This window comes from Monopterus albus, unplaced genomic scaffold, assembly GCF_001952655.1.
Source record: "Monopterus albus unplaced genomic scaffold, M_albus_1.0 scaffold368.1, whole genome shotgun sequence".
NCBI lineage: Eukaryota > Metazoa > Chordata > Actinopteri > Synbranchiformes > Synbranchidae > Monopterus > Monopterus albus.
This window is the reverse complement of record NW_018128248.1, coordinates 172,699-197,729: the sequence shown is the minus strand read 5'-3', so window position 1 is coordinate 197,729 and position 25,031 is coordinate 172,699. Positions and strand designations below refer to the sequence as shown.

The 25,031-nt window shown below is 46.8% G+C and overlaps 1 protein-coding gene across 2 annotated transcripts in view; it reads left to right on the top strand.

Moving 5' to 3' along the window:
* The first annotated feature begins 5,286 nt into the window (after positions 1 to 5,286).
* Positions 5,287 to 25,031, top strand: part of gfra2b (GDNF family receptor alpha 2b) — a 65,176-nt gene continuing 45,431 nt past the window's right edge. For both annotated transcript variants that reach the window (XM_020585503.1, XM_020585502.1), the window contains exons 1-2: positions 5,287 to 6,057; positions 10,149 to 10,448. In XM_020585503.1, coding sequence (XP_020441159.1) covers positions 5,988 to 6,057; positions 10,149 to 10,448 — 370 coding nt within the window. In that variant the 5' untranslated portion in view covers positions 5,287 to 5,987. The remainder of the gene's footprint in view (positions 6,058 to 10,148; positions 10,449 to 25,031) is intronic.

Genomic DNA, 25,031 nt, shown 5'->3' with positions numbered 1-25,031 from the left:
CAGCGCTGGATGTGAACTAGTTGTCACTGAGTCTAACGGTGCTTCACAGCTGTCTCGTGTTGATGTGTTTGTCTGGTGATGAAGGCGACAAACGGCTTCGGACAAAGCCCCTTCTGAAGTGTAAGTGTGGGGTGAACGCCGTGCATGGCTGCCCGGGCCTCTGCAGGCTGACAGGTGAACTTAATGCGTTTCTGCCACTGGAAAACCAAACTATTATAGATGAGCAATCTGCATAAAGAACAAAGTTCCAAACTACATGTAATGCACTTGGTCAGAAGTAGCATAAATTGAAGATTCAAATTAGATTTCACCTGATGTGAGATTTAATTTTAGATTTAATTTAAAGAAGTTTTGATTGAGCCTGGTGGGTGGGACGTGAGCTGCAGAGAACGCCCCAGTAGGCGTCTGTGTCTTTAGATATAATGACACCTTTATTAAATGAACAAAGCCTTGTGTAACTGGAGATGACACCTGCTGCAGGAAAAGTTCTGAAGACAGACGTGAGCGTTACCTCTGTGACTAGGCAGCGTGTCCTTTAGGTCCCTGACACGGGAATCTGACACAGGTCTGTGTGAATTAATGAACCTGAGAAGACAAAGCAATGTGAAGGGCACAAAACCTTCAGGTCAGAGTCAGCACAAAACATAATAAAGGAGTCTGTCAGCTATAGCTGTGAAACGCCTTCAGCTGGTTAAAGAAAGTGCAGCCACTGTACCTGTATGTGATCCCGGCTGGAAACATCATGTCCTCAAATAATGCTTCAGTTTAATTAAGTCTTGTGCAACCAAGAGGAGCCTGCTGCTGCTGCGCGAGAGGCGCCACGTGTCTGGGTTAGGGTTAACCCAGACGGCCAAGCTGTTGGTTCTAAATGCTGCAGAACACTGGGCATAACCTGGAGACAAACTTCATTCCTCCTCCTGCATCAGTGGACACCCCCAGGGTGGACTGTCCCCACCACTGCTCCCCACTGGCAGTTTCAAGTGAGGTAAAATGGCGGGTCAGCTGTTTTGGACACATGCAAAGCCTGAACATTAGACAGTAGCTATGTTTGTCCAGGTTTACCACCTAGAGTCTCTGGCCACTTCGTGTTTGGTAACTCTTTCAGAAAGTCAGCTCTTTGTCGTGATCTGTTGCCTCCCAATAACACACACGAGATGCAAAGCAGCTCCTTCACTGACAAGCTAGCGGTTAGCCATTTGCTCCTGGAGCACCACTCCACGTCAAACCTGCGACTATTTTCACCAGGTCTGGTTGAGAACAACATCCTGGGGCCGGTGACACTGGTTGGATTTCAGCAGCTGCTCTCCTCTTTAGAAGTTGTGCCAGCGACGAGCAGATGACCACAGCCCCGCCCCCCCCCCCCGCCACTGAACTTGTGGCAGCTGCTTTCACTACCAAACACTCCAGGAACATGTGCTGTTGTGCTGCCGCTCAATGCACTGGACTTTGTGAGACAGAGGCCTCTGCAGCCAAGAGCACTTAGCCACAGCTTCTCTATCAGACACTGAGCTGAAAGTGTGGAATGACAAATGACAGCAGAGGATTTTGATGTCAGGAAGTTATCCAGAATCTGCAGCCACAGTTTGGCTGAGGTCAGGGAGAGACTGGAATCGGTTAGTAAAAAGGCAAAGGGTCATTTTACCTTAGGTCCCTTCTCCCAGGCGTCAGCAGCGGCCTCATCAGTTCAGCGTGTTTCCACGTTTCACCAGGAGCCTCACAGTCGCCGCCCCGTCATCCAGCCTGTTTTATAAAGAACAATAATAATGACCACCAAGGGCCGAGCACAGACACAGAGAATATGAAGTCATAAAGTGGAGCCTGAAACACAGGTGAACTGTGCTGGAACATTCCAACTAACACTTTAAGGCTCAGACTGCTGCTGCATTAATGACTCTGTCTCCATGGCCTGACATAGTCTGAGCTTCTTCAGCGTGAAGCTCCTGCGTGCAGGTCCATGCAGCTTTCCCCTGGCTGACTGGATAATCAGCCTGCCCTCTGTCGTCAGTGAGTCACACATTCTTCACACATGTCCTCCTGCTGGTTCGGACAAAAGGGAAAATGACTGTGTCTTGATTTGGAGTGCTGTTTACCCGAGTGTTGCCCTCGGGCCTGACTGTCCTCAGAGCTGGCACTGATTCCTCTCTAATGGGGGTGGGTGTGATTCATTTCATTCCATGGCACCATAATTGTCCCCTGCTAACGTTGAACAATCACTGATGCATCCTCTGACTTCACCTCATTAATCAGTGTTAATTGTAATTGCCTTTTCTAGTGGCTGCTGTAATTGAATTAGTGCCAAGGTAGGAGAGGTCAGTGTTGCAGCGAGCTCAGGTTTGTGCTGCTGAGAAACAGAAAGAGAGACGCACAGAGAGAGGACAGTAATCAGACGGAGTGCTGGGAAATTGGAAAGAAAGAGTGGACGAGTGGAGGGCGTGCAGCAGGGAGGATGACGAGAGGGAAAATCATGACAGACTAATCCTGGAGCTGTCGCAGCCTTTGCTGATCATTGTGTTGTGAAAGTGATTTCCCAGCAGACTGCATCTGGTTTGGCCTGTCACACATTCTCCACTTCATTTCCACACAGGAACATTCTTCTCTGTAGCAAATAAAAACTGTCCTCCTCTTTATGAATTTCATCCACGATATTGTAATTATATATTCAGCCATTTTCAGTCTCCTTTTTAAAACTACACAAATTAGATGCAAAGCGGTGCCTTTGCTCAGGCTGTTATCTCAAACGCCTCTTGTGTCTTGTGATGTAAGGCTGATTGTTTTAGAGCCAAACCAGCACGGCTCTAAAAACTCCTCCAGTATTCGTGTTTGAAATCTGGCAGCAGCTGACGCTGCGCCGCAGGCTGCGATTTCAAGCCGTATGTGCAGAAACCATCTATAAAGTGCACTGAATCATAATGAACCTGATCTCTGGTGCCAGTCGGCTGCTCTGAGTGCAGCTGGTTATTAAAGGAGTGAGATATCCAGCAGAGATGTTCGGTGAGGGAGACGGAACGTTCTGATCAATACTGATCATCGGAGGCGATCTGCATCAATACAACACAGCAACTGCTTCACACTGAGAGCACGATTCTCACATGTTGTGGTGAAGTGAAATGTTCAGATCATTTTGGCTTGGAGAGAAAGAATAGTTCCAGGTTTACTATGATGTCTTTAAATAAGTTTAAAGAAGTGGTGAAGTGAATCATCACTTCTCTGTTTCTCTGCACATTTTCAGTTTTCTGCATGAAAACATCAGAGGAAACAATGGAAATGTAAAAGATTTGAAATCTATTTCAGCTGCTTAGCACCGACCCCATCGCCATGATTTCCATGACGGAGTGAGCTGAGAACACGAGGCCTGTCGCCAATGTGGGTGTGCAGCTTTTAACTGACACTCAAAACAAGTTTGATAAACAGAACCAGCTTTATAAAACTGAAACTCATTAACAGGTTTGTTTGCAACGTGACCTCATTTCTCAGTCTTCTCCTACAAACAGCAACATGTCAGCAAATGATTAAGTACAGTTGTTTACAGTTTACTTATCAACTGAGGCAAAACTGTGGAGAAACACTGCATCGCAAAGAAATCCATCCAATACTAATAACCTCTTACTGCTCAGAGAGAACAGACAGACGCTGAGACGCCTCCTGATCTCAGGCTGTCATCGCTCTGTAAATCCAGGTGAGACCCCTCCACCCACTTCCCCTCCCTGCCACCGGGTCTCCGTCCCCTATAGCTCTTACTTTCACTGCTGTGTGACAAATCATCCCATGATGAGATTCATATTTTGTGTCACAGGAGGTCAGCTGGTCGCTCTAGTCCTTCCTCCAGGCTGAAGAGTGTCATTGCAAACACTCTGAAGTCCTGGTGAGCCCAGATGACACCAAGGGGGGCTCCTGCCACTGAAAAGAGGGGAGAGGAGGTGGAGAGGGTGTCCAGCTCAATGAGGACCTCATGTGGACTGTTAACTCTGCTGGTTAAAAAAGCTCAGCAGAGACTTGACTTCCTGACTAACCCTAACCCTGAAGAAGGCCCATCTCTCTGCTGGAGTCTCTCTACCAGCATATTGGTGTGGGAGCTGCTCCACGTGAGACCCCTCCACCCACTTCCCCTCCCTGCCACCGGGTCTCCGTCCCCTATAGCTCTTACTTTCACTGCTGTGTGACAAATCATCCCATGATGAGATTCATATTTTGTGTCACAGGAGGTCAGCTGGTCGCTCTAGTCCTTCCTCCAGGCTGAAGAGTGTCATTGCAAACACTCTGAAGTCCTGGTGAGCCCAGATGACACCAAGGGGGGCTCCTGCCACTGAAAAGAGGGGAGAGGAGGTGGAGAGGGTGTCCAGCTCAATGAGGACCTCATGTGGACTGTTAACTCTGCTGGTTAAAAAAGCTCAGCAGAGACTTGACTTCCTGACTAACCCTAACCCTGAAGAAGGCCCATCTCTCTGCTGGAGTCTCTCTACTAGCATTCTAGCATATTGGTGTGGGAGCTGCTCCATGGTGATACACAGAAGGACAGACAAACTGAAAGAAAGCTAAAGAGACAGACACACGGATGGACAGCTCCTTCCTGCAGATGTGACATAATGAGGTGGCTGCTCGCTGCCCCCTGCCCCAGGCTGCTGGTTGGATGCTCCCGTCATCCAGTTTATTAGGAGGAGGGAGAGTCCTCTGCCTGGTCCGGCTCAACACGCCCTCGTTTACATACTGCACACTGAAGTACAGTCACCCTTCCATTTCATGCTCTTTTGATACAAGATGTCTGAAAATGAACGACTGGCCGCAGGTTGTGTACGTCTGTCACGCTCCCAGTCAAAAGCTACAGAGAAGAATTAGCCTGAGTCCTGGTGACGAACATGTGATTCATGGTCCACAGAGAAAAACTGGACTTAGAAATGTGTCAGACGTTTAAAGGCATCACAAACAGTAAACACCACATGAACTACATGCCAAACATCTCCAAAGACATTCAGAACGTTTACTCTTGATATTAAAGTATATTTTGGTACTAACACTCTGGTACTTTTACTTAAGTAACATCTTGAATGCAGGATACATGTAGCTGAGTATTGTACATGGTGTGTTACTACATCTACTGTAGTAAAGAGTCCGAGGATTTAATGTATTTGGCGTCTGTCGCTTTGCATCACCCCCAGTCATCACGCAGGGTCCGTGCATGCGCGCGCGTGTGTTTCCTGTTGGACAACCAGGTGAGAGGAAAGTAACAGGGAAGGGAAGGGAGAGAGAAAGAGCGAGAGAGAGAGAGACGCTCGGTGACACAGTGCCGGTGCCTCCGGTGCTGACACGCGCCTTCAGTGTGTCCATGTGTGTGTGCTGGAGGAGGAGGGGACGGTTTCTAGGTTTTCCTCCGTGATCGCTGCACTGGGTTTTCTGCTGAAGGAGACACGAGCGGACGCACGAGCAGCTGGAGTGGATTAAGAGCAATATCACGCGCGTCATTACGCATCAGGCTGCTCCGCCGTGGACTACATCCGTTTAACTAGCCCACGGAGAGAGCACTGTTACCACTACTAACACTGATTAGAGGCTTACAGGGAGGGGGAGGAGAGCGGGTGACACGGTGTGACACGGTCCTCACGGTCACACGCCGAGCACAGGGGAAAGTTGGAGTAACGTGGGCGGACGGTGGGAGAGGGAGCGCCAGGATTTTCCGTGTAACCCGCACCTGGACCGACCTCTCCGGATACACCGTGGATGCTCCGACGCGCGCAGCCTCGCCGGAATATGCGGACCTTCACGGACTCTGTGAACACTTCTCCCGCCTCCTCCGTGCTGGTCTGAGTCTGCGGAGCGGGGTCCAGGCTCCCAGACAACACCGTCTCCAGGGGCTTTTGCTCGGTCCACCATGTCGGCGACAGTTTCACTGGTTTCCAGCGTAGAAAGAGAGAGAGTGTGAGTGAGAGACACCGAGAGGGCGAGAGAGACGTGGTGAAGGGGACCGGGCAGCGCGGGAGACCGAGCCTGTATTCATGTCTTGTGGGATTACTGCTGGACGCGACATGATCCTGATTAATATCATCACTTTGGTGTTTGTGTTGGGTGAGTATTCCCTCAGCATCTACAACAGACAGACATGCGCGCACACACGCACAATGCATGCGCATTCACAGGTGGGGGCAAAGGGTCCAGAGGCTCTTTGGTATGAACAGATCCTACTGGTTCTCCGGGATCATTAACTATCACCACCGTCCACCGTTTCTCCGTGAACCCCCTCAGCCTGGTCCCCCTCTGGGATTCGGCTAAAGGTGCACGACTCTATCTGCGGGCAGCGGTGGACGAGGTGCTCTGCTCCTCTAGCCCAGTAAAATTAACACCAGCGGTGGAAGAGGTGCTCTGCTCCTCTAGCCCAGTAAAATTAACACCAGCGGTGGAATGGAACTAAATACATTGTGTGTTTACTTGGGTCGATCCAGTGGAAACACCAGGTTCACATTCATATTATTTAACATTATTATTGGTGAAGATAAGACTTGATCGATCCACAAACTACTCATTAATTAAGGAAATAATGAAAGTACCCCCCCACCTTTAGGAGCTGCAACACAATGACATGCATCCATAATTATGATTCAGTCAAATACTGAATCTGAAATGTGTCACTCTGCTTAGTGAGTACTTTTAAGTCAACGTTAATGCAGGACCACAGTATTTCCACACTGTGAGATCACCTGTACAGTGTTTGTTCTGTTGTCATCAACTGACTGTGGATGTACACCTCAGTGTGGCACTGAGGGTCCGATGTCCCTGTCTCTACAGGGAGCACTGGCTTGTTCCTCACTCTGTCCACAGGGCTGTTTTATGGAGGAGGCTCAGAAACGCAGCTGTTACGGAGAAAAGCCTGTCTTCACCTGGTCTAACAAACTGATCCAGGATCACATGGTTTCATAAAGCCAGCATGCAGCTGATGCCAGCAGCCTGAGACATCGAGCACTGACCACATCGTGTCAAAACGCCACAGCAAAAACAAACAAACGCCTGCAGTTAAAGCACAAAGCGCTGCACTCCAGTCAGCTCAGGCTGCTGTGTGCTCTGGCATCAACTTGCCTGGTAGAATATGTACTGAAAATGCTCCATGTGGACGGACAATGATGCAACCTGCAGTTTAACAGCTATACAATTTTAAAAATCACCAGTCTGGACATACAGCAGGCAGGGACGTGAGGAACCCTTTTTATTTACTGGGTTTAATGTAGCTGAGCCTATAAAAGAATGGAATCTGCTTTGAAAATACCCCCCGGTGGATAAGAACTCCCCCGTGTCCTAACGTTCCCAAATCCAGGCAACATGGCACCAGCTGGCCCTGCTCTGCTCAGCGCTGTCAGCTGCAGACAGGTCCAGGTTCACATCAGACCCGGTAAAGGCTCTTATCTCCCTGTGACGCTTGGTTAATTGGATTCCACCTGCGTGTTGTTGTCCCTGCTGTGATGGGAGCTGTTAGGCAGCTAAAGGCCAACGTCAGAGCCAGAGACTGCAGATGAGTCAGGGCCGTCTGTAACATCGGGGCCCGTGGGGTCCCTGAGCACGTCAGTCCCTTCACAGTGAAAATGGCTCAGTGACATTTAACGTTATTGGGCTTTTGGTCTGTGTCTAGTACATCTACATGTGTCCTAGTGTCCTCGATATGAGCCTTCCTCATGTTCTGAACTTCACTTTATACATGAGCACTTCATTAATGCATCACATTTCATCTTCACATCAGTGTCTGATTCCACTTTTGGATGTAACCATGTTTCATGAGCCAATGTTCATCTGTTTCTCCACATTTCTACACAGCACACACTCATTTACAGCTGATGAATAAATCATATCACCTGCTGGTTTCCTGAAACGTCTCATGTAGAGTCCTGCTGCGCTCAACAGAGGGCGTTGGCTCTGTGTTTTTCATCCTCAGCACTGTTTACGACCAGCAGCAGCTCTGCAGAGGCGTGGCTCACCTGCACAGTGGCACACAAACCGATGTAAAACCAGAGAAGAAGTGGCCATTGAAATCCAGCACGTGGCTGAATCAGTCTCTATAATAACAATATTTGAAACTGTCATTTTCTTTTCTCTATACTGTACATGTGACCTCTAGGTAATAGTATTCAGAAATAGGTGTTCATGTTCGTTGCTATGCTGATGATGCTCACTTATATTTCCTGGTTTAATGCATAAAGGGCCTGTGAATGATGATGATGATGATGATAATGGGCTGTCATGTGTACAGGGTATATTGCCTGATTGGCCAGTTTTCTGCCAGTGGTGATATCTGCTGACACTGACAGGTCAGGTTGGTGTCACCGTGTGTCATGAACAGGCTCAAAAGGAAAAAGAAAAGTGAGACTTGAGATGAACCCCAGTTCCCTTATTTTATCCTTCCTTGTTCTTCTGGTCCACCGTGACGAAGGACGTCCCACAGCTCTGATTTCTGTTCTGAGGAGCAGCTATAACAAGGATAAATGAGCTTGTGATTGGATGGGATTGGAGAAGAGGACATCCTAATCCAGTTAAAGGGTTTGCCCTTGCACCTTCACTTGCCTCTTACATGGGTGGGAAAAGACACAAGTGAGGGAAACGTGGATTTGGGATTCACCTTCAGAGTAAAGTTGTCAAAGTTAATTGGACTTTTCAAAAAGGCTCAGTACTCATTCTGAGATCAGGTGGTGCTACTCCGCGACTCTGTGGCAGCTAGCGCTAATGTTAGCATGGCGCCTCCAGTGAGTGCCAGTGGAAATACAACTTCACAGCAGGAGGATTCTCAGGCAGGTTCTGCAGCCTGTTTTCCTCGGGTGTCCAAGAGGGTTTATGGAGGTTAGTTCTGCATGGACACCAGAGATGAGGAGATCCTCAGGCGGAGGACGTCGCACTGAGTCAGATCAACACACGTTTCAACTAAGTGTGTTGACATTTCACTGAGGCAGGACTCTGACAAGCAGAAGGACCAGTTCTCACTCCGATTCACCTCACGCAGCATCTTCACCCACCCTCCAACCCTCCCGCTCCCCTCTGGAGACTCTGGGCGCTCTCATTTATCTTTGTCAGAAGAGACCCTTCTGGGACATTGTGGGATAATGCCCTGTGTGGTACGAGCCCAAGGCTGCTAAACCCCCAAAGATCTCAGGAAATAGTCAGAAGACATGACTCACTGTTCTTGGCTGATAAATGTCAACAGCTTTGCACATGGTTACCCTGTTTCCAGATGTGTGCTCACACTGACTGGATATGTTCATCTCACCTTGTGCTGGGTGGCAGAGTGTGACGGTGCGGCTCTGATACGTGTCCATTCAGTTTGACTGCCCGTTGGTCTCTCCCATCGAGACAGACAGTGGGCGTCTAGAGAAACCAAGTGGAAAACAGAAGTTTGTGTGATGTGACAGTGACAGAGCTTCATCATGTTTTACAACAGAGATTCAGTTTACAAAATGCCAGCCTGACCTGTTCTATTCCTCCCTTAAAATGACTGACACATTTAGTTGTCAGAGGTTTAAATGTGTATTACAAAACACACAGGTCACTGAATTGCTGCCAAACGTGTGTGTTCAGTACTGAATAGACTCTAGACTTCATTATGTACTGTACTTACAGGGAAACAGCATATTCAGTAAATAAAGCAAACATCATTTTTACTCTACATCCTTTCAAGTACTCCTGCAGAAATTACAGATATTTTCTTGGTTTGTGTTTGTGTAGCTGGGATGACACGGCCACAGGAGATGCTGTTCTGGTGAGAATTAGCTGCTGTTTGGCCGTGTACTGGACATGGACTCCTCTTCCCAGCTCTGCCTTTTAGCACTTTATTGTCAGGCACTGACATCAACATAACCTCGCTGCTACTGTAGACAAACAATTCATTCATTGTGTGTCTCCTACATACAGTAGATATTGTGCATTGTGTACCAATTCCACACTGCAGCATAATCGCTCTACAACACAACTTTAGAAATTGTAGGAGAAAGAGAAAAGATGACACTGGACATGTTGAACCTGCACAAACCTCCACACTTCTACTACAGTAACACGTGGTGATAGTCAGTATAAATCACAGTAGAGACTCTCACACAGACCAGAACTTGGCCACAAACACTAATCGAGCCTTATTAGCGGTGTGGTCCCTCATTCCTCTTTGCCTTCCTCCACTCCTTCCCCTGCAGATGTGTGTGTCAGTGACTCGGAGCTGGGCCCCCCCGGGTGGAGGGAACCTCTGGACTGTGTCCGAGCCTCCGAACTGTGCAACCAAAACAGTCAGTGCAGCTCACGTTACCGGATCATGCGCCAGTGCCTGTCTGGTGGGGACAAAGAGCGCAGCACCATGCTGGCCTCCAAAGAGTGCCAGGGGGCGCTGGAGGTGCTGCAGGACTCGCCGCTGTACGACTGCCGCTGCAAGAGAGGCATGAAGAAGGAGCTGCAGTGCCTGCAGAACTACTGGAGCATCCACATGGGTCTGACTGAGGGTAAGCTGTGTCCACAGTTAATGAAGCCTCTTGCTGCCTGTTGATTTCTCCTCATGTCTCAGCTGTGTGCTGGCCGATGACCAGATTTCTGTGTCCCGCTCCTTGTCCCCTGGTGTGGCCTCTCTGCTTTCCTGTGTCTATGTCCTGGTGAAGGCCACAGCCCAGATACTGGTCCCATTCAAAGCCTCTACTGGTCCCTGGCTATGACGTGTCTGTAGGCTTTTTACAGATGTGAACACTGGGGCCTTCATACAGATACCATACATCACTACATGTTAATAAACATCAGAGAATTCAGAGACAGACAGACACGTGCATGTGGGGCGGCCTGTTGGTTGGCCTAGTTTGGATTCAGCCGTCACAGAGCTCGTTAAGACCCCCTTTGTTCCCCATGCCACTAAGGATGTGTCTGTAGTGCTCACCAAGCTCCTGCATCGTGCACACACATAGGCACACACACACACACAGATGACATATGCACACACTTGGTGGCCACACACAGGACGGACGTTTAGGTCAAAGACAAAGCTACAATGTTAAAAAAACACAAGCATATTAACAGACATCTGTAGCACTCAGTGTGGTCAGCAGCAGAACGGACGTTGGTGTGTGAGAGACAAAGCTACAATGTTAAAAAAACACGATTATATTAACAGACATCTGTAGCAGCGGATGTTGGTGTGTCAGTGCTGTGGTGTGTGAGTGTGTGTGTGCTGCACTTGTTGCCACAGAGGATCCCAGTGATTAGACAGGACTTGGTTTGTTGGACGTTCTTAGAACGTTTAAAGCAGATCTTCTTCCCTTCTTCCCTTCTTCCCTTCTTCCCTTCTGCCTCGTCGCCTGTTCACAGCAGGACACTGGGTGAAGACGTTTACTAAGGCAACGTAAACATTATGTGAATAATTAAAACCTTTTTCCTCCAGGATTTAAGAAAAATACAGAAAGGAGGAAACTCATCTAATGACAAACAGGTCACATCAGGAGGTTTTATTTCTAAGCATTTCATAATCGTGTTGACTATTTGTTATTGCTGCTGTCGTTGTTGTTGTTGTTGTTGTTGTTGTTGTTGTTGTTGTCAGGCTGAGTTGAGTTAGATCAGTCCAGTCAGGTTGGATCCAGGTGAGTCAGATCGAGTTGTGGATCCAGGTTTGTAGCACTGAACGGTGTCAGCAGCAAACACATGGCCTGAACAGGAAACCCGATTCCACCTGTGCTGCGTTAAGCTGAACTTCGTCACACAGCACTGGGTCTAAACACTAAGGTGGTAACATTTCCATTTATATGGCTGTAGGTTAGTCAGGAGACATAAAAGCTGTGTAGGAGGCAGAAGGTGAGAGCGTTGGTTAGTGCGAACATCTGGCTGTTTCCTGGAGGCACTATGCACCAGTGTAGACCAGTTACAAGTCACACATCTGGACAATTTTCCCCATTCTCCTCTGCACAGCTGCACCGGGTTCAGCCCTACGTGTAGGCCCTGTCAGGAATATCTGATGGACACCTGAGGCTATAACTGCAGTCCACCGGCTGTCTCGGCCATGTTAGAAGAAGAGACGCTCTGTGCTAAAGCGGTCGAACTGGGCGGCTACACTTTAACAGGGAGATGAATTAGAGCTCGGTCATTTCTAAAGCAATGTTTCCGGTGGACCAGCAGAAGGTCGAGGTAATGAGCGTTGTAGTGGGCAGACTTTCAAGAGCCCAGGTAAAGAGCTTCATGCTGCACAAGGCCTTGAGTCACTATAGTCTTAAAACGAATGTTTGGAACATGGCAGCCATCTGCATGCAGGCAGCACAAAGCAGCTTGATTTCTCTGTTGCACAGTTAATTACATCGCAGGTGATGTTATACAGCACAGCCTGGTAGAAGCGGCGCTCTTTAGGTTTCATTTCCAGCTATATTTATTCTTTCATTTCACAACAAACCAAAGAGTTTTTCTTGCAGTGCTTTTCTCCTGTGTCCCATTCATGCATGAATATTTAACAAAGCTGAAGAGGATTTGTTGGCTTTCCAGCTTAAAACTTAAAATTGAACCCTAACGGGAAAAAACAGGTGAGACTGAAGTAATTCAGAAGTTTCTCTGTGCCCAAGGTTAAGGATTTGTTCAAGCACAGCAGATGGAAACAGCACAGAGTCTGGATTTAGAGGAAGGATTAAAAATGCAGGAAGCGTCCTGTCAATGGCCAGAAAGCAGAACAAAGCAGGAGAAGTATTTTCATTATTAGAACAATCATTTTAAAAAGCATTTAACGTCTCGCCTGCCACATGTAAGCCATTAAGATAAAGTTATGAAACTTAAAAAATGAAAAACTCTGTGCTGAGGAAGAAAAACAGTTCATGTCTCATTAAGCTCATTAGCCTGAAATGTCTTCAAATAAAAGTCACAGGAGGGGCACAATAAATAAAGACAATAAAAAACTAAACATCACTATTATTAAAGTTTAAAGCCTTTGTCATTATTCTGAAGTACAGTTAGCTGTGTAGGAATAAAACCAACCCTCTGGCAGAGGTGTGTGACGTTACAGCAGCGGCAGAGTCACCGTGAACCGAGCTTGGTGACTGGGGGAGCCAAGGCTCGTGGACCAGCAGTCAGCCAGCAAAACAAAACCTCATCCGCTGTTTCAGTCTGCTGAAAAACTGAAAAGTGCCAGGAAAACACGGGAATCTTCCTTCCTGCCCACAGTACTCGGATTCTGGTTGAGTCTTTTCATATTATGCTGCGTTTCACTTTGTTACCTGACAGCTGGTGTTACTGGCAGGGACGGATCACTGACGGGGCACGGGCGCAGGGCCCTGAGGGTTCAGGGGGCCCCAGACCAGAGAACCATGAAGGGGCTGTTAACCTTTTTATTGCAAAGCCAATCAAATGACAACAGAATGAGGAATAGGTGTAAAACAATTACAAAGAGACATGACTAAAAATATGCTAAATGACAAAAAGAGACACAAAACTACAAAATGATGCAAAACCACGAAAAACATCGACAGAAAACCAGAAAGACTGTGTGAAATGACCAGACGGAGGCACAGACCTGCTCCAGTGCAGCTGTTTCTAAATAAGTGACTGCGTCTGTATTTTTCATAATGAAGGATCACGTCATGTGACGCCCGGGGGCTCGGCGGTGCAGACAAAGCCCATGTTTAGATACACAGAGCTGGGTGGGAGACTCACTGTTTGGTCTCTTATATGTAAAACGAGGCTGATCTACTAATAATGTCTGATGCTTGTCACATACATTCACACTGAGGAATCTAACCTTCACACCTTCAACACTCTCAGTATTCATCTACACTGTGGAGAATAAGATGGAGTGTCCACAGGTTTTCTGTCTCCTCCACTAAAAACTGAATATTTCCTCCACCACTGTTTCTGCGTGTCTCTCCTCCAGTAGCAACGCTGGAACAATGTAACGATCACCTGACAACTCATTGAACTTAATAGCTGCTTTCATTATGGGATATATTTAAAATATTACTTTTCATTTCAACACAGAGCGACATCAGGGCGACCAGTCTGCAGCCACACTGGCCTGTATTCATTGGTCCCTGTAGCTACAGCAGCTGATTAGCATCCTGCTAAATACAGACGTCCAGCTGCAGTGGACACAGCGACTTTAATGTTAAGACCAAGGCGTTTCAGCCTTCATCGGCGTCTGCTGAAAGCTTGTAACAAAGAGCCGTTTAAGCAGCACAGATATCAGGAACATACTCAAAACAACCAATCACGTACAAACACATGCATGTCAGCCAATCAGAAACATGTGCAGTGGTTATATGGTCATGTGGTTGCAACCCAGTCACACTGTCAAAGTGGTAGAGAGGCAAACTTCAGTGGCTTTATTTCTGCTTGATCTACATTATAAACACTTCTTAATTGCTCTTACGCTGCTGATAAATGCTGAATGGCTGGGTGGTTAAGATAATGTGTTTCTAATGTTTCTGACAGCAGACTAATCTGCTCAGGTCTCTGCAGTGGGTCCTGGAAACGGAGCGAGGCTGCGGGCTATTTAACAGAAACGAGAGGCTGAGGAAGCCGTTTGTGTGAACAAGAGCGGGGGTCAGTGCCGAGACAAGCCTGGTGTCCAGGGAGTTGGTTCAACGTACGGTGACAGAAGCACAGAGATGAGATCAGACAGACAGGATCAGTCCTCCAGTTATCGGTGTTCTCTATCAGTTATCCTCCGTTAATGTCTCCTGACTTTGTGTCTGTTCATTAAAGCACATGGACAGAATCTCCCACTGGGGTTAATCCAGTCTCTTCCTGTCCTTCTCGGTGCTATTAGGTGTCATGTCTGGTTTCAGCTCTGTCTGGAAAAGGTTTGGTTGTAAACTTGACAGCTTGTTTGGCAGCAGAAACAGTAAAAAGGTCAGTGAATCACTGTCTGACTCTCTGATTGCAGCCCACCGACGTGCCGCTGAACACATCTGAGCAGAAACACTGAGATCTGGTTCTTGATCGTCCCACAAAGATCCATCACTTTGCCACTGATGTGTGATGTTTGCCTGGTGTGTGGTGCCATGTTTGTTGTTTGCCGGTCCATTAAACTGTGCTCCAGAATGGCAATCATTACCCTATTAAGTGTTAGTGTGCGTGTCTGCTTCCAGCACAAACAGAGACACATGCAGGGACAACAGACTGACACAGAAGAAGAAATCCATTTAAAGCAAAGCCAGACATATAACAGAGAGCAGAACACACTGTACACATCATTAAGAAATGAAAATACTTATGTAAACGTTGTGCAGGCGCCACAGGGCCACAGACCTGACGTGGCCTCACACGCCACAAGCATTAGATGTTACAGACTGAAGCCATTTTACTGAGGTTTGGTTCCTGTTTCTCGTGGGCAGATGGCCACTTCAAGTCCCTTGTGTCTGGAAGGAATCCAGATGTGCTCTCCCACCAGTGTTTCCAGATTTGACTGACAGACAGTAGTCGAGTCAGAGCCCAGAACCAGCCCAGTCTAGAATTTTAGTTTTCATGTAGGAGTTTTTTAGTCCAGATATTTTGACATGGATAATGTTACATTAAACATCTTCAGTTTTATGAGCACATGTAAAGTTTCCACATTTTATCCTACTGTATATTTGTTTACATGCTGGTATCAGCTGTGTGCAGCGTCCCCACGGATGTACAGGCAACTGTCACCGGATCACTGTGACGCTGAAGCACACGGGGATTCTCAGGCAGGTTCTGCAGCTATGAGCAGCATCTTTATCTGTAACGTCTAAGCACATTTAGTCATGGTCAGACATAATCACACCACACTGAATCTAAAAATAAGTGCGTCATGGCCGTTTGTTCAGACGTGACTGAGTCGCCTCTGGTTTCTGACCCAAACTGCAGCAGCTGGGCACCAAGTGTTTTAAAGCAGCTGAATCACCTGCAGGATTAATGGAGCGTGCACCCGTGCCCTCACCCTGGCTTCCTATTATTTTCATTTTTAGTTTATGGGGCAGGGACAATGCACATTAACGCTGCAGCAGATTTAGACAAAAGGCCAGTTTTCATCTGTAGTTTGAACAGATAATCAAACATACAGAGTAGGAAAGCTACATATGCACCAGTATAAGAACCTGATCAAAGCACAGACTGGGCACCAACACAACACAACGCAGGCCGCGCTCCACGAGAACAATCTGGCAATAAAAACACAGCCCCAAGATACAGACAGGCTGAGGACTGACGTTCAGCACCAACAGTGCTGATTAGACAGCTCTTTGCCTCGTGTCGCTCCCTCTGCGCCTCCTTCACAGGCCAGACCTCTGGAATATAGAGCCCAACATTTGGTAGGAGCCTGAATCACAACAACCCAGACAAACCTAGTTTTACCTGCCCAATCAAAGACAAAGGAGCCATGGCTGATGGGAAACCACCTGATCTGGCAACATCCCTGAAGTAAAACACTCACACTCGCAGAGTTTTGTTGAACAGAAAGTGGTTCTGCTCAGAAAATGACATCTTTCCTGCGTCACCATTCTTCACAGAGGTCTGGGTGGAAGACGTGGCAGCAGTAAGGAGGGAGGCTGCCACCCTGCACTCAGGACAGACTGATGCACAGGTACCGACAGGTATCTGCTTGTCACCATCAGCCGGTCCTTCCACTGCTGCCTCCTTTATCGAGCAGCAGCAGACCAGACGGCAGATCAGGGTGAAATCACTGTGTGAGTGTCGCCGGCCTCTCTCACTACAGAGACTCACAGGTGAAAGACGAGGAGAGCGAAGACAAGAGAATTCATTTCCCCTTCAAGTGATTTGATACACTCATGAAGAACTGGGATTAAAATAAAGGTTAATCAATTTTGAAAGCCTTTGATATACAGAACTCTGAACAGCTGGGACCAAATGAGTAAAACTGAACCTGTTAGCCACACATGATCAGGCTGTGCTCAGAAAAACAAAGCCCTTGCGAGGCTCTGAGACAAACCAGTGTATAATTATTGGTTTATCTGATTAAGATGTGTGGCTGCGACTGGAGGCAGGCTGGAGTGTGAAGGCTTTGGGGTAATCTGCACAGGGACTGGTCTAAGCTGTCCCCGGAGAGGCTCGTTTACAAGAGGGCAGGCAGCAGCATTAGTCATGGGCAACTCTGTGCACGGCCAGCTGATGTCTTCACCTCTGCTCTGAGCTCCTGGTGGGACAGAGCGCACGGGCAGGCCGGCCAGCAGAACGGCTCTGTCGCCTGCTGTTACTGCCGCTGATATGAAAACATGCAGCATGGACCACACAGAGAGCCCAGCCAGCTGTCAGGCCACCTAGGAGGCCACGGAGGATTTCTGAACACCCACCTTCTCCTCTCCCATCGGACAAACTCTAGTCACTTTAGTTTTGCTTCTTGTTTTAAACTAAACATATTTGAGTCTGGTTCTATCAGTTACCTCTTTGCCCTGTATTTGTACTATTTCTGTCTTCTGAGCATTTTGATGCTCGAGTTGTCTCCATCTTTGTCGTTTAACTGCCTTAAACTTGAGAACAGAAGCTAAACCCCCACCTCCCTACCCTCAGGCTGGAGGTTCAGAAGTGTGAAATGCAGGACTAGACTAAAGAACTCTGTCTTTCCCTCTGCCATCAGACTCCTAAACAGCTGACAGGAGTTTATGATCAGAAATTACCTCATGTAATTCATTATTGTTTACCTTCTCAGTCTGCACATTCACTGCTGACTGTTTCACATACAGCGGATGCAGCACACATTCTTATATTTTAAAATGACCTTTATTTTGTATTATTATTTATCTATTTTATATTTCGACTCTATATTATTTGGCATTCATTGTGGACAGCAAAGGAAGCATTTCAGGGAAACGTGTTTCTGTGCATATGAAGATAAACACTTTGAATTGATTAAACTACGGGAGAACTGTCGCTGTCGTCACTCTCCTCCATGTTTACTGTTACCGGTCTGTGAGGGGCCGACGCCTGATGATGACGACAGGCCGTATGTACAGAGGAGGAGACGTTAAAACGACCACATAGATTCTGATCTGACCGTTCTGACGGTGCTGCACAGTCAGAGGTTGGAGAAGAATCAGGTTTAGGAGCACATAGGCAGGTGGCCCAGATCTGGTCTGAGGACATCAGGTCTGTTCACACTGCTGTGGACACACCAGGTCTGGGAAATGGGGAGGGAAACGTCAGCAGCTTCTGAGCAGGGCGGCGACTGCCCCGCTCAGTGCAGCCAGTCCAGCAGCTCCCAGATTATTTAACAAGTCGTCCTCAAGTCATGGAAACAGTCAGAAAGCATCCTGCCAGAACAAGTTTCAACATCAACTATAGCTGCGAGTGAAAAAGCCGAGAACATGACAAATCAGCTACGATCATAATGAGCAAACAGTGAATGGTTCTACATGACTTGTTGAGACGTCCCAGTTTGTCTGGCCTGCTTCTTACCTATTTATACACCCAGACAGTCATCTAATGGGCCTCCTCTGCTGAATGTGTCCTCTGGGGTTTCTCTGACCCGTCTGCAGCGCCACGCTGCTCATTTCTGTTCCTCATGTTTCAGACCTTGTGGCTTTGATCATCAAAGTTCACATTGAAATGCAATTATGAAGTCATTAAGACAATAATGTGGAAAGGCAGAGCTCAAGTAAACACTAAACTCCAATTATGTTAATGTGATCGACTCCATCAGAGAAAACATAAACACTGTACGATGCTGTAGTGGAGTTCAGCTCCATGTTGATCAGCAGACACCAGCTGACATAATTACTCATCTTTATACCGAGGCTGGTTCAGAACGTGTTGTCTCAGGTTGGTTTCTCTTTAAACATACACCGGTGATCAAATCAATTAACCGTAGGTCAACTGATCATCATAGTTCAGTTCCAGCTACATAGTGAAACATTTCCTTAATATGTTGACAAAAAACAATCTCGCAGTGTTTCTCCTAAAACCTATTCACCGTAAATTAGTCACAATATAAATGTATTTTTAGGACACAGACCCAGAGTGTTGAATAAAACATAAGTGACATAGTTTTAAATCATGTGAGATAAAGGGACACAGCTTTTAAGTTTCCTGAATTTTATTCCAAGCACAAGATAAGAATAAACTGTGTTCATCTTTTTGCTCCTCTGCCGCCAACAGCCATAATCATATTCAGAATGACAACGCTGCTCCGTGTACGGGCAGAATTCAAAGTGAGCGCTGGTGGTGTAATCAGGCGTACCTTTACCCCAGGGGGTATGAAACATGGCGGAGCAGCATTTAAAGCAGTCGGCTCTTAGATCAGGTGACAGCCAGGTGTTTCCTGTCACGTCCTGAGGTTTTGCCATCAGTGCAGACAAAAATGGCCACTTGTGACCAAGATTGCCAACTGTCAGTCCTGGCCGGAAGCTGTCAACTTTTTCAGGAAGTTGCGTAACCCTAACCCTTAAACCCGACTTCCAGCTAACATCCACTACGTCCTTGCAGTTCACCATCTTTGTTCTCTTGTGAAAACCTGCAGCTGCCTCGTTCTCATGACATTATCGTTGCTTATGTTTGTGTCAGAGCAAGTCAGGACCGATTCAGACAGAAATTGCTGGTGGTCGATTCTGTGCAGGCCCGGTCCATCTTCCATGAGCCTAGTTTCAGTACTGGCCACAATTCGTATAGAGTAGCACCTTCCATACAGAACCAAGCAATTCAAAGTACTTAACAGATGATGGACAAGAGACGGAGAAGATGTGAGCATTAAAAACAAAATACTAAACAAAACAATGAGTCTAATGTACAGAACAGTTTGAATGTATATGTCCATATCTACACACAGTGGTAATAAAAACAAACGAACCACCTGGGACCACCCGGGCCCCTACGCAAACCAGCCACAGAACGCGATCTGATCCCCATCCAAGCCACAAATACAGACAAACGCAACGCGCCCAAGTCATTAACACACAAACAATCACGGTCTCCCACACCCCAACTAAATATTGAACACACCCCCAGCAGCACCACCTCAAACAAGTGAGTGACCAGACCTGTCCAGGAGGAATCAGCTCCACCCCCAGAGAGAGGTCCCAGCCACAGCCCCGGGACGCCCCAGGCCGGTCTCCTGCCCTGTCCCCTTCACCTGCCTTCTCCTCTCATTCTCTCTCTGTGGTCACTGTTGATGGTAACCGAGTATCCAGGCTGGACACTGTTGTGACGCTACGTGGCTCTGTGCCGCTGTCCTGGATGAAATGTTTAATGAGGGCAACATATTTGACTCTCGTGAAGCCGCAGAGGCTACATCAGTTACTGCTCCTGTCAAAGGTGAGTGCGTAATGAGGGGCTGATGGAGGGAGGGGGAAAAGATTTGTTTGCTTTATCTTTAATGAGAAGCCTGCACGCGCTCAGCGGAGCACTGCCGGAGAAGAAGTGAGCATAATATCAGCCCTAATCACTGTAATTAGCACATGTGTGAATGAACAGTAGCCCTGCTTTACATAACGTATATGTGTTAGTGCTTTGTGCCCATGAGAGCTCATTATATAAACGCCACTTGCCATCTCCATAAATCTCTTTATAAAGTTAATACAGTACAGCCACTGCCCTTCTTTAGCATTTTGTCTTTGACAGTTTCCAGCCAACGACAAAACGTGTTGAGAAAGACTTTGTTTGAGAGCTGCATTGTTAGTTTACTGTATTTCTGTCCTTTTGCCCCAACACCCCCAATTGGAACTGAACTGGAGACACACTGTGCAATGAGGACAACCTCCCTCCATCTTCCTGTACCTCACAACGACACACACACACACACACACACACACCAGCTCTCTACCCTGAGAGTTGTGTCCTCAGCAGTGCCCACAGTGAGCGCATACACAGAAACCTGACCCAGATAATCAATATCACTACTGTGGCTCAACAAGAAGACATTTTATTCTGCACTAACAGAGTAAGCACAAAATAGTACTACCCCGATAAACTCTGCTGCATTTAAGTGCACTAATCAGTATTTTTGCTGTAACTGAGCAGTTCTGTGTGTGTGAAACGGCACCAAGCCCAGCTGTGCAACCTGTGACACACAGCACGGCTGCCTGGAAATAGTGCAGCCCTGTGCACTCGGCCTCACCAAAGACCTCCGTGGACATCTGTAGGCAGCTGTTTCAACAAAGCCGAGCGCACTCTAATTTACATGGATGGATTACTGAAGGGGCCGACCAGGCACCGGCCCAGGGGGTCCCTGGTTCTCACTTGGAAAATATCCGTGAAAGAGACAGAATTGACCAAAATAAGACACAAAACAGCTGGAAAGAGACGCAAAATATCCTCAGAGACACAAAACATCGGTCAAGAGATGCTATAAGCAACCACAAAGAGATGCAGAATGACTACAATCACAATTAGGAAGACCACAAATAGACACACATGCAAAATGTCCTCATAGAGGCACAAAACATCTGCAAGAAGATACAAAACACCCATATAAGGTCGTAAAACATCTTTAAACACATGCAAAAATAACCAGAAAGATAAACAAAACATGTCTTCTTCAGTCTGGGTGTCTTGCTTTTATGTGGGAGGGTGGGGGCCATTTTGTGTCTGTGCCCAGAGGCCCATTGCGTCACAGTCCATCCATGGATGACTGCAGGATGTAAATAAAGCCCCAGTTAGCATCAAAAGCTGCGTTCCTTCTCAGTCATAACTGAGTCAGACCTGAGCAGACATGAACACAAATTTGAAAGTCAATGTAATTTCCATTTTCCAAGGGTATAATTATGATGTCCATCCAGAACAAAGCTCCATAAATGCACTCAGAAACCAGAGCAGAAGAAGCTGCACAACCTTGATGAGAATACTCATGATTTTAACTTTCCTTCAGCATCACAGTGATCCAGTGACAGTTGTCTGTACATCCATGGGGACTCTGCACACAGGAGCTGCTCACTGCTCATTCAGCTTAACAGTCTGACCAAATGTAAACATGTTATGTCCAACAGCTACCTCCCTGACAATCCACAGGATCATTAAACAGCTTTTGGTGGATGCAAACTGCCTGTTTTCAGCAGCCTCTAGTTTAAGTATTGCACTATATGTACTGTGTTGTAACACTAAGAGCACGAGTATCCTCCAAACACAAGTATATAGTCCGTCAGGAGCTGCAGACTGGCTTCAAGTTGCAGGAACATTAGTGTTTGACATTTTCAAGGCTTAAAATTTGACTGGGGTTTTTGGGGAAGGGGGCAGTTGTCTCAGGTTTGTCTGGCGGGACAGGAGTACAACTATCAAGCCGGTTAGACTCTGAAAACCTCTGCAGCACAACAGAGAAGAAAAGTGAGAATTTATGAAACAGAAAACCTTCCTTTCTACATGTGATTAGATTCAGTCAGTTCTCCAGAGAGGAGCTGGAGAAGAGAAGTCTTTCAGCATCACAACCTTCCAGCCTGGCACGTGACACTCCCAGATCTGATTCTCAATTTTGTTTTTGTCAATGTCTTCTACAAACACTCATATTCCCACTTGTGCATTTAAAGACACATGCTGTCCAGGTTCCTATGCACGCCCTGCTCACGCTCGCCAGATGCCCTGTGACCGTTTCAGTGTGTGCATCTGTCAGGCAGCTGAGAATGAGATGAGTAAACAGTGAACAGCGGTGTCACTCTGTGGAGCAATACTAATCAGCCTCCAGCACACTCATTAGCCTGCATGCTAAATACCGGGCTCATTAGCCTGCATGCTAAACACATCAGTCATTAGTCAGACTGGTAAATTAGCCATTTATTTGACTGCATCCTAAATACCAATGTCAGTGTTAAATGTGTAATTTAGCAGGCTGAACTCTAAGCACCTCTGTGATTAGTTGCTTGCACAGGCGGGTTACTGGACAGAATACTTAAAGCCTGAAATATTAGCATGCTAAATAGCTACGGTCAATAATAAGTGCCCTGATGTATTAGCTTAAGGATTTGGTAATCTAGTCCCAGCAATTACTTAGACACTGACTGGCTGAAACACCACAGTTTATAAGCTCTGCACATCCAACAGCTCAGCTCCACCCTGTGGGGGGGTGGGGGGTGCTTTCTTTTGTTCCAAGATGTTTCCTGTCCTGGTCCTGGCACAAGGTCTCTGCACCATGACTGACTGTCTCCTGCTTTGGATCCAGACTTTTTAGCTGAGCGAGGTTTGAATGATTTGAATTTTGTTTAACAATCAGTCTCATTATTTACCTAAGATCTTTGTCAGAGTTCTGGCTCAAATTACAAAGAAAAAGAGAGAGAACGGTTTAATGAAATCTTAAGAGATAAAAATGAATCAGTTCACTGGTCTACTTTTTGTTTGACCTCAGCTTTTACAAGTGCCTTCATCATTTCAACTGTTAATTGTAAAAAAAGAAGCTAAGAACTGTGTGGTTTAAATTGTGAGTGTGTTGGAGCCGCATGTGTTCCAGCACCTGCTCATGTGAGTGACAATGTCGCAGACCTGCCTGGAGAACTGTCTCCTCTGAACCAGAACTCTGTCTGTAGCACGTCGGCCATGTTTTACCGTACGGTTTCCATACATCATCTTTGTTGAACCCCAACATGTCTGTTAGCAAACAGCAGCTGGATGCAGCCAGACAGCAGGAGCCTGCAGAGGTGGAGCCTGCACCTGGTCTCAGAGACAGTCAGTACCAGCAGAGCAGCTTGAATAGAACTAAATGACCTTCACCTATGAGGAACCGCTGGCAGCTGCAGCTGTGGTGCTGCATGTGAAACTGGAAAGCAGTGGTTCCCAGCCTTCTGGCTGACTAGCTCTCACATCCCTCTCTAATTAGCTCAAAGCATAGTCTGGGTTTATTCTAATGGGCTCACTACATCTACCCTGCAATTCAAGAACAGTTCTGTTGCTTCCTTTCATATCTTCCACATAGCCCACCAGCTGCTGGGGAGTATTTTTACCTGGGACCTGCTCGCTTCAGTCTGTATGTGACCAGAGTTACCCCGCAGGTTGTTTGTGCTTATTACAGCACACAGTTATGTTTTATTGTTAAGCCACATGTAAGAGACACACGCTCTACTGGCTGTAGCAGCTATGATGGAGCAAAGGAGGAGGTCAGGTGACACAGATATGGAGTGTCCTTGTACATTAGGGAGGAGATGGGACTGGATGGATGGGTCGATAAAACTGTTGGCTTCATTTCACATAGTCTGAAACCACGACCATTCAATGGCTTGAACCATATATTTATTACTGTAGCCATGACGACGAAGTCCTCTAACACTAATGAAGTACTTGTATTAACAAAAACCATGATCTTTCCCTGAACCTAACCATCATCAAAGAATATTTTTTTAAATAGTGATTTTTAAAAGCTTCTCTGTCAGATACCTCCTGCCCTGGAGTTGTTCCTGTGGGTCGCATCAGAGGGTACAGACAAACCATGTACAGTGGGTACGGAAAGTATTCAGACCCCCTTAAATGTTTCACTCTTTGTTATATTGCAGCCATATGCTAAAATCATTTAAGTTCATTTTTTTCCTCATTAATGTACACACAGCACCCCATATTGACAGAAAAACACAGAATGTTTGACATTTTTGCAGATTTATTAAAAAAGAAAAACTGAAATATCACATGGTCATAAGTATTCAGACCCTTTGCTGTGACACTCATATATTTAACTTAGGTGCTGTCCATTTCTTCTGATCATCCCAGAGATGGTTCTACACCTTCATTTGAGTCCAGCTGTGTTTGATTATACTGATTGGACGTGATTAGGAAAAGCCACACACCTGTCTATATAAGACCCTACAGCTCACAGTGCATGTCAGAGCAAATGAGAATCATGAGGTCAAAGGAACTGCCTGAAGAGCTCAGAGACAGAATTGTGGCAAGGCACAGATCTGGCCAAGGTTACAAAAAAATTTCTGCTGCACTTAAGGTTCCTAAGAGCACAGTGGCCTCCATAATCCTTAAATGGAAGACGTTTGGGACAACCAGAACCCTTCCTAGAGCTGGCCATCCGGCCAAACTGAGCTATCGGGGGAGAAGAGCCTCGGTGAGAGAGGTACAGAAGAACCCAAAGATGACTGTGGCTGAGCTCCAGAGATGCAGTCGGGAGATGGGAGAAAGTTGTAGAAAGCCACCCATCACTGCAGCCCTCCACCAGGCGGGGCTTTAGGGCAGAGTGCCCCGAC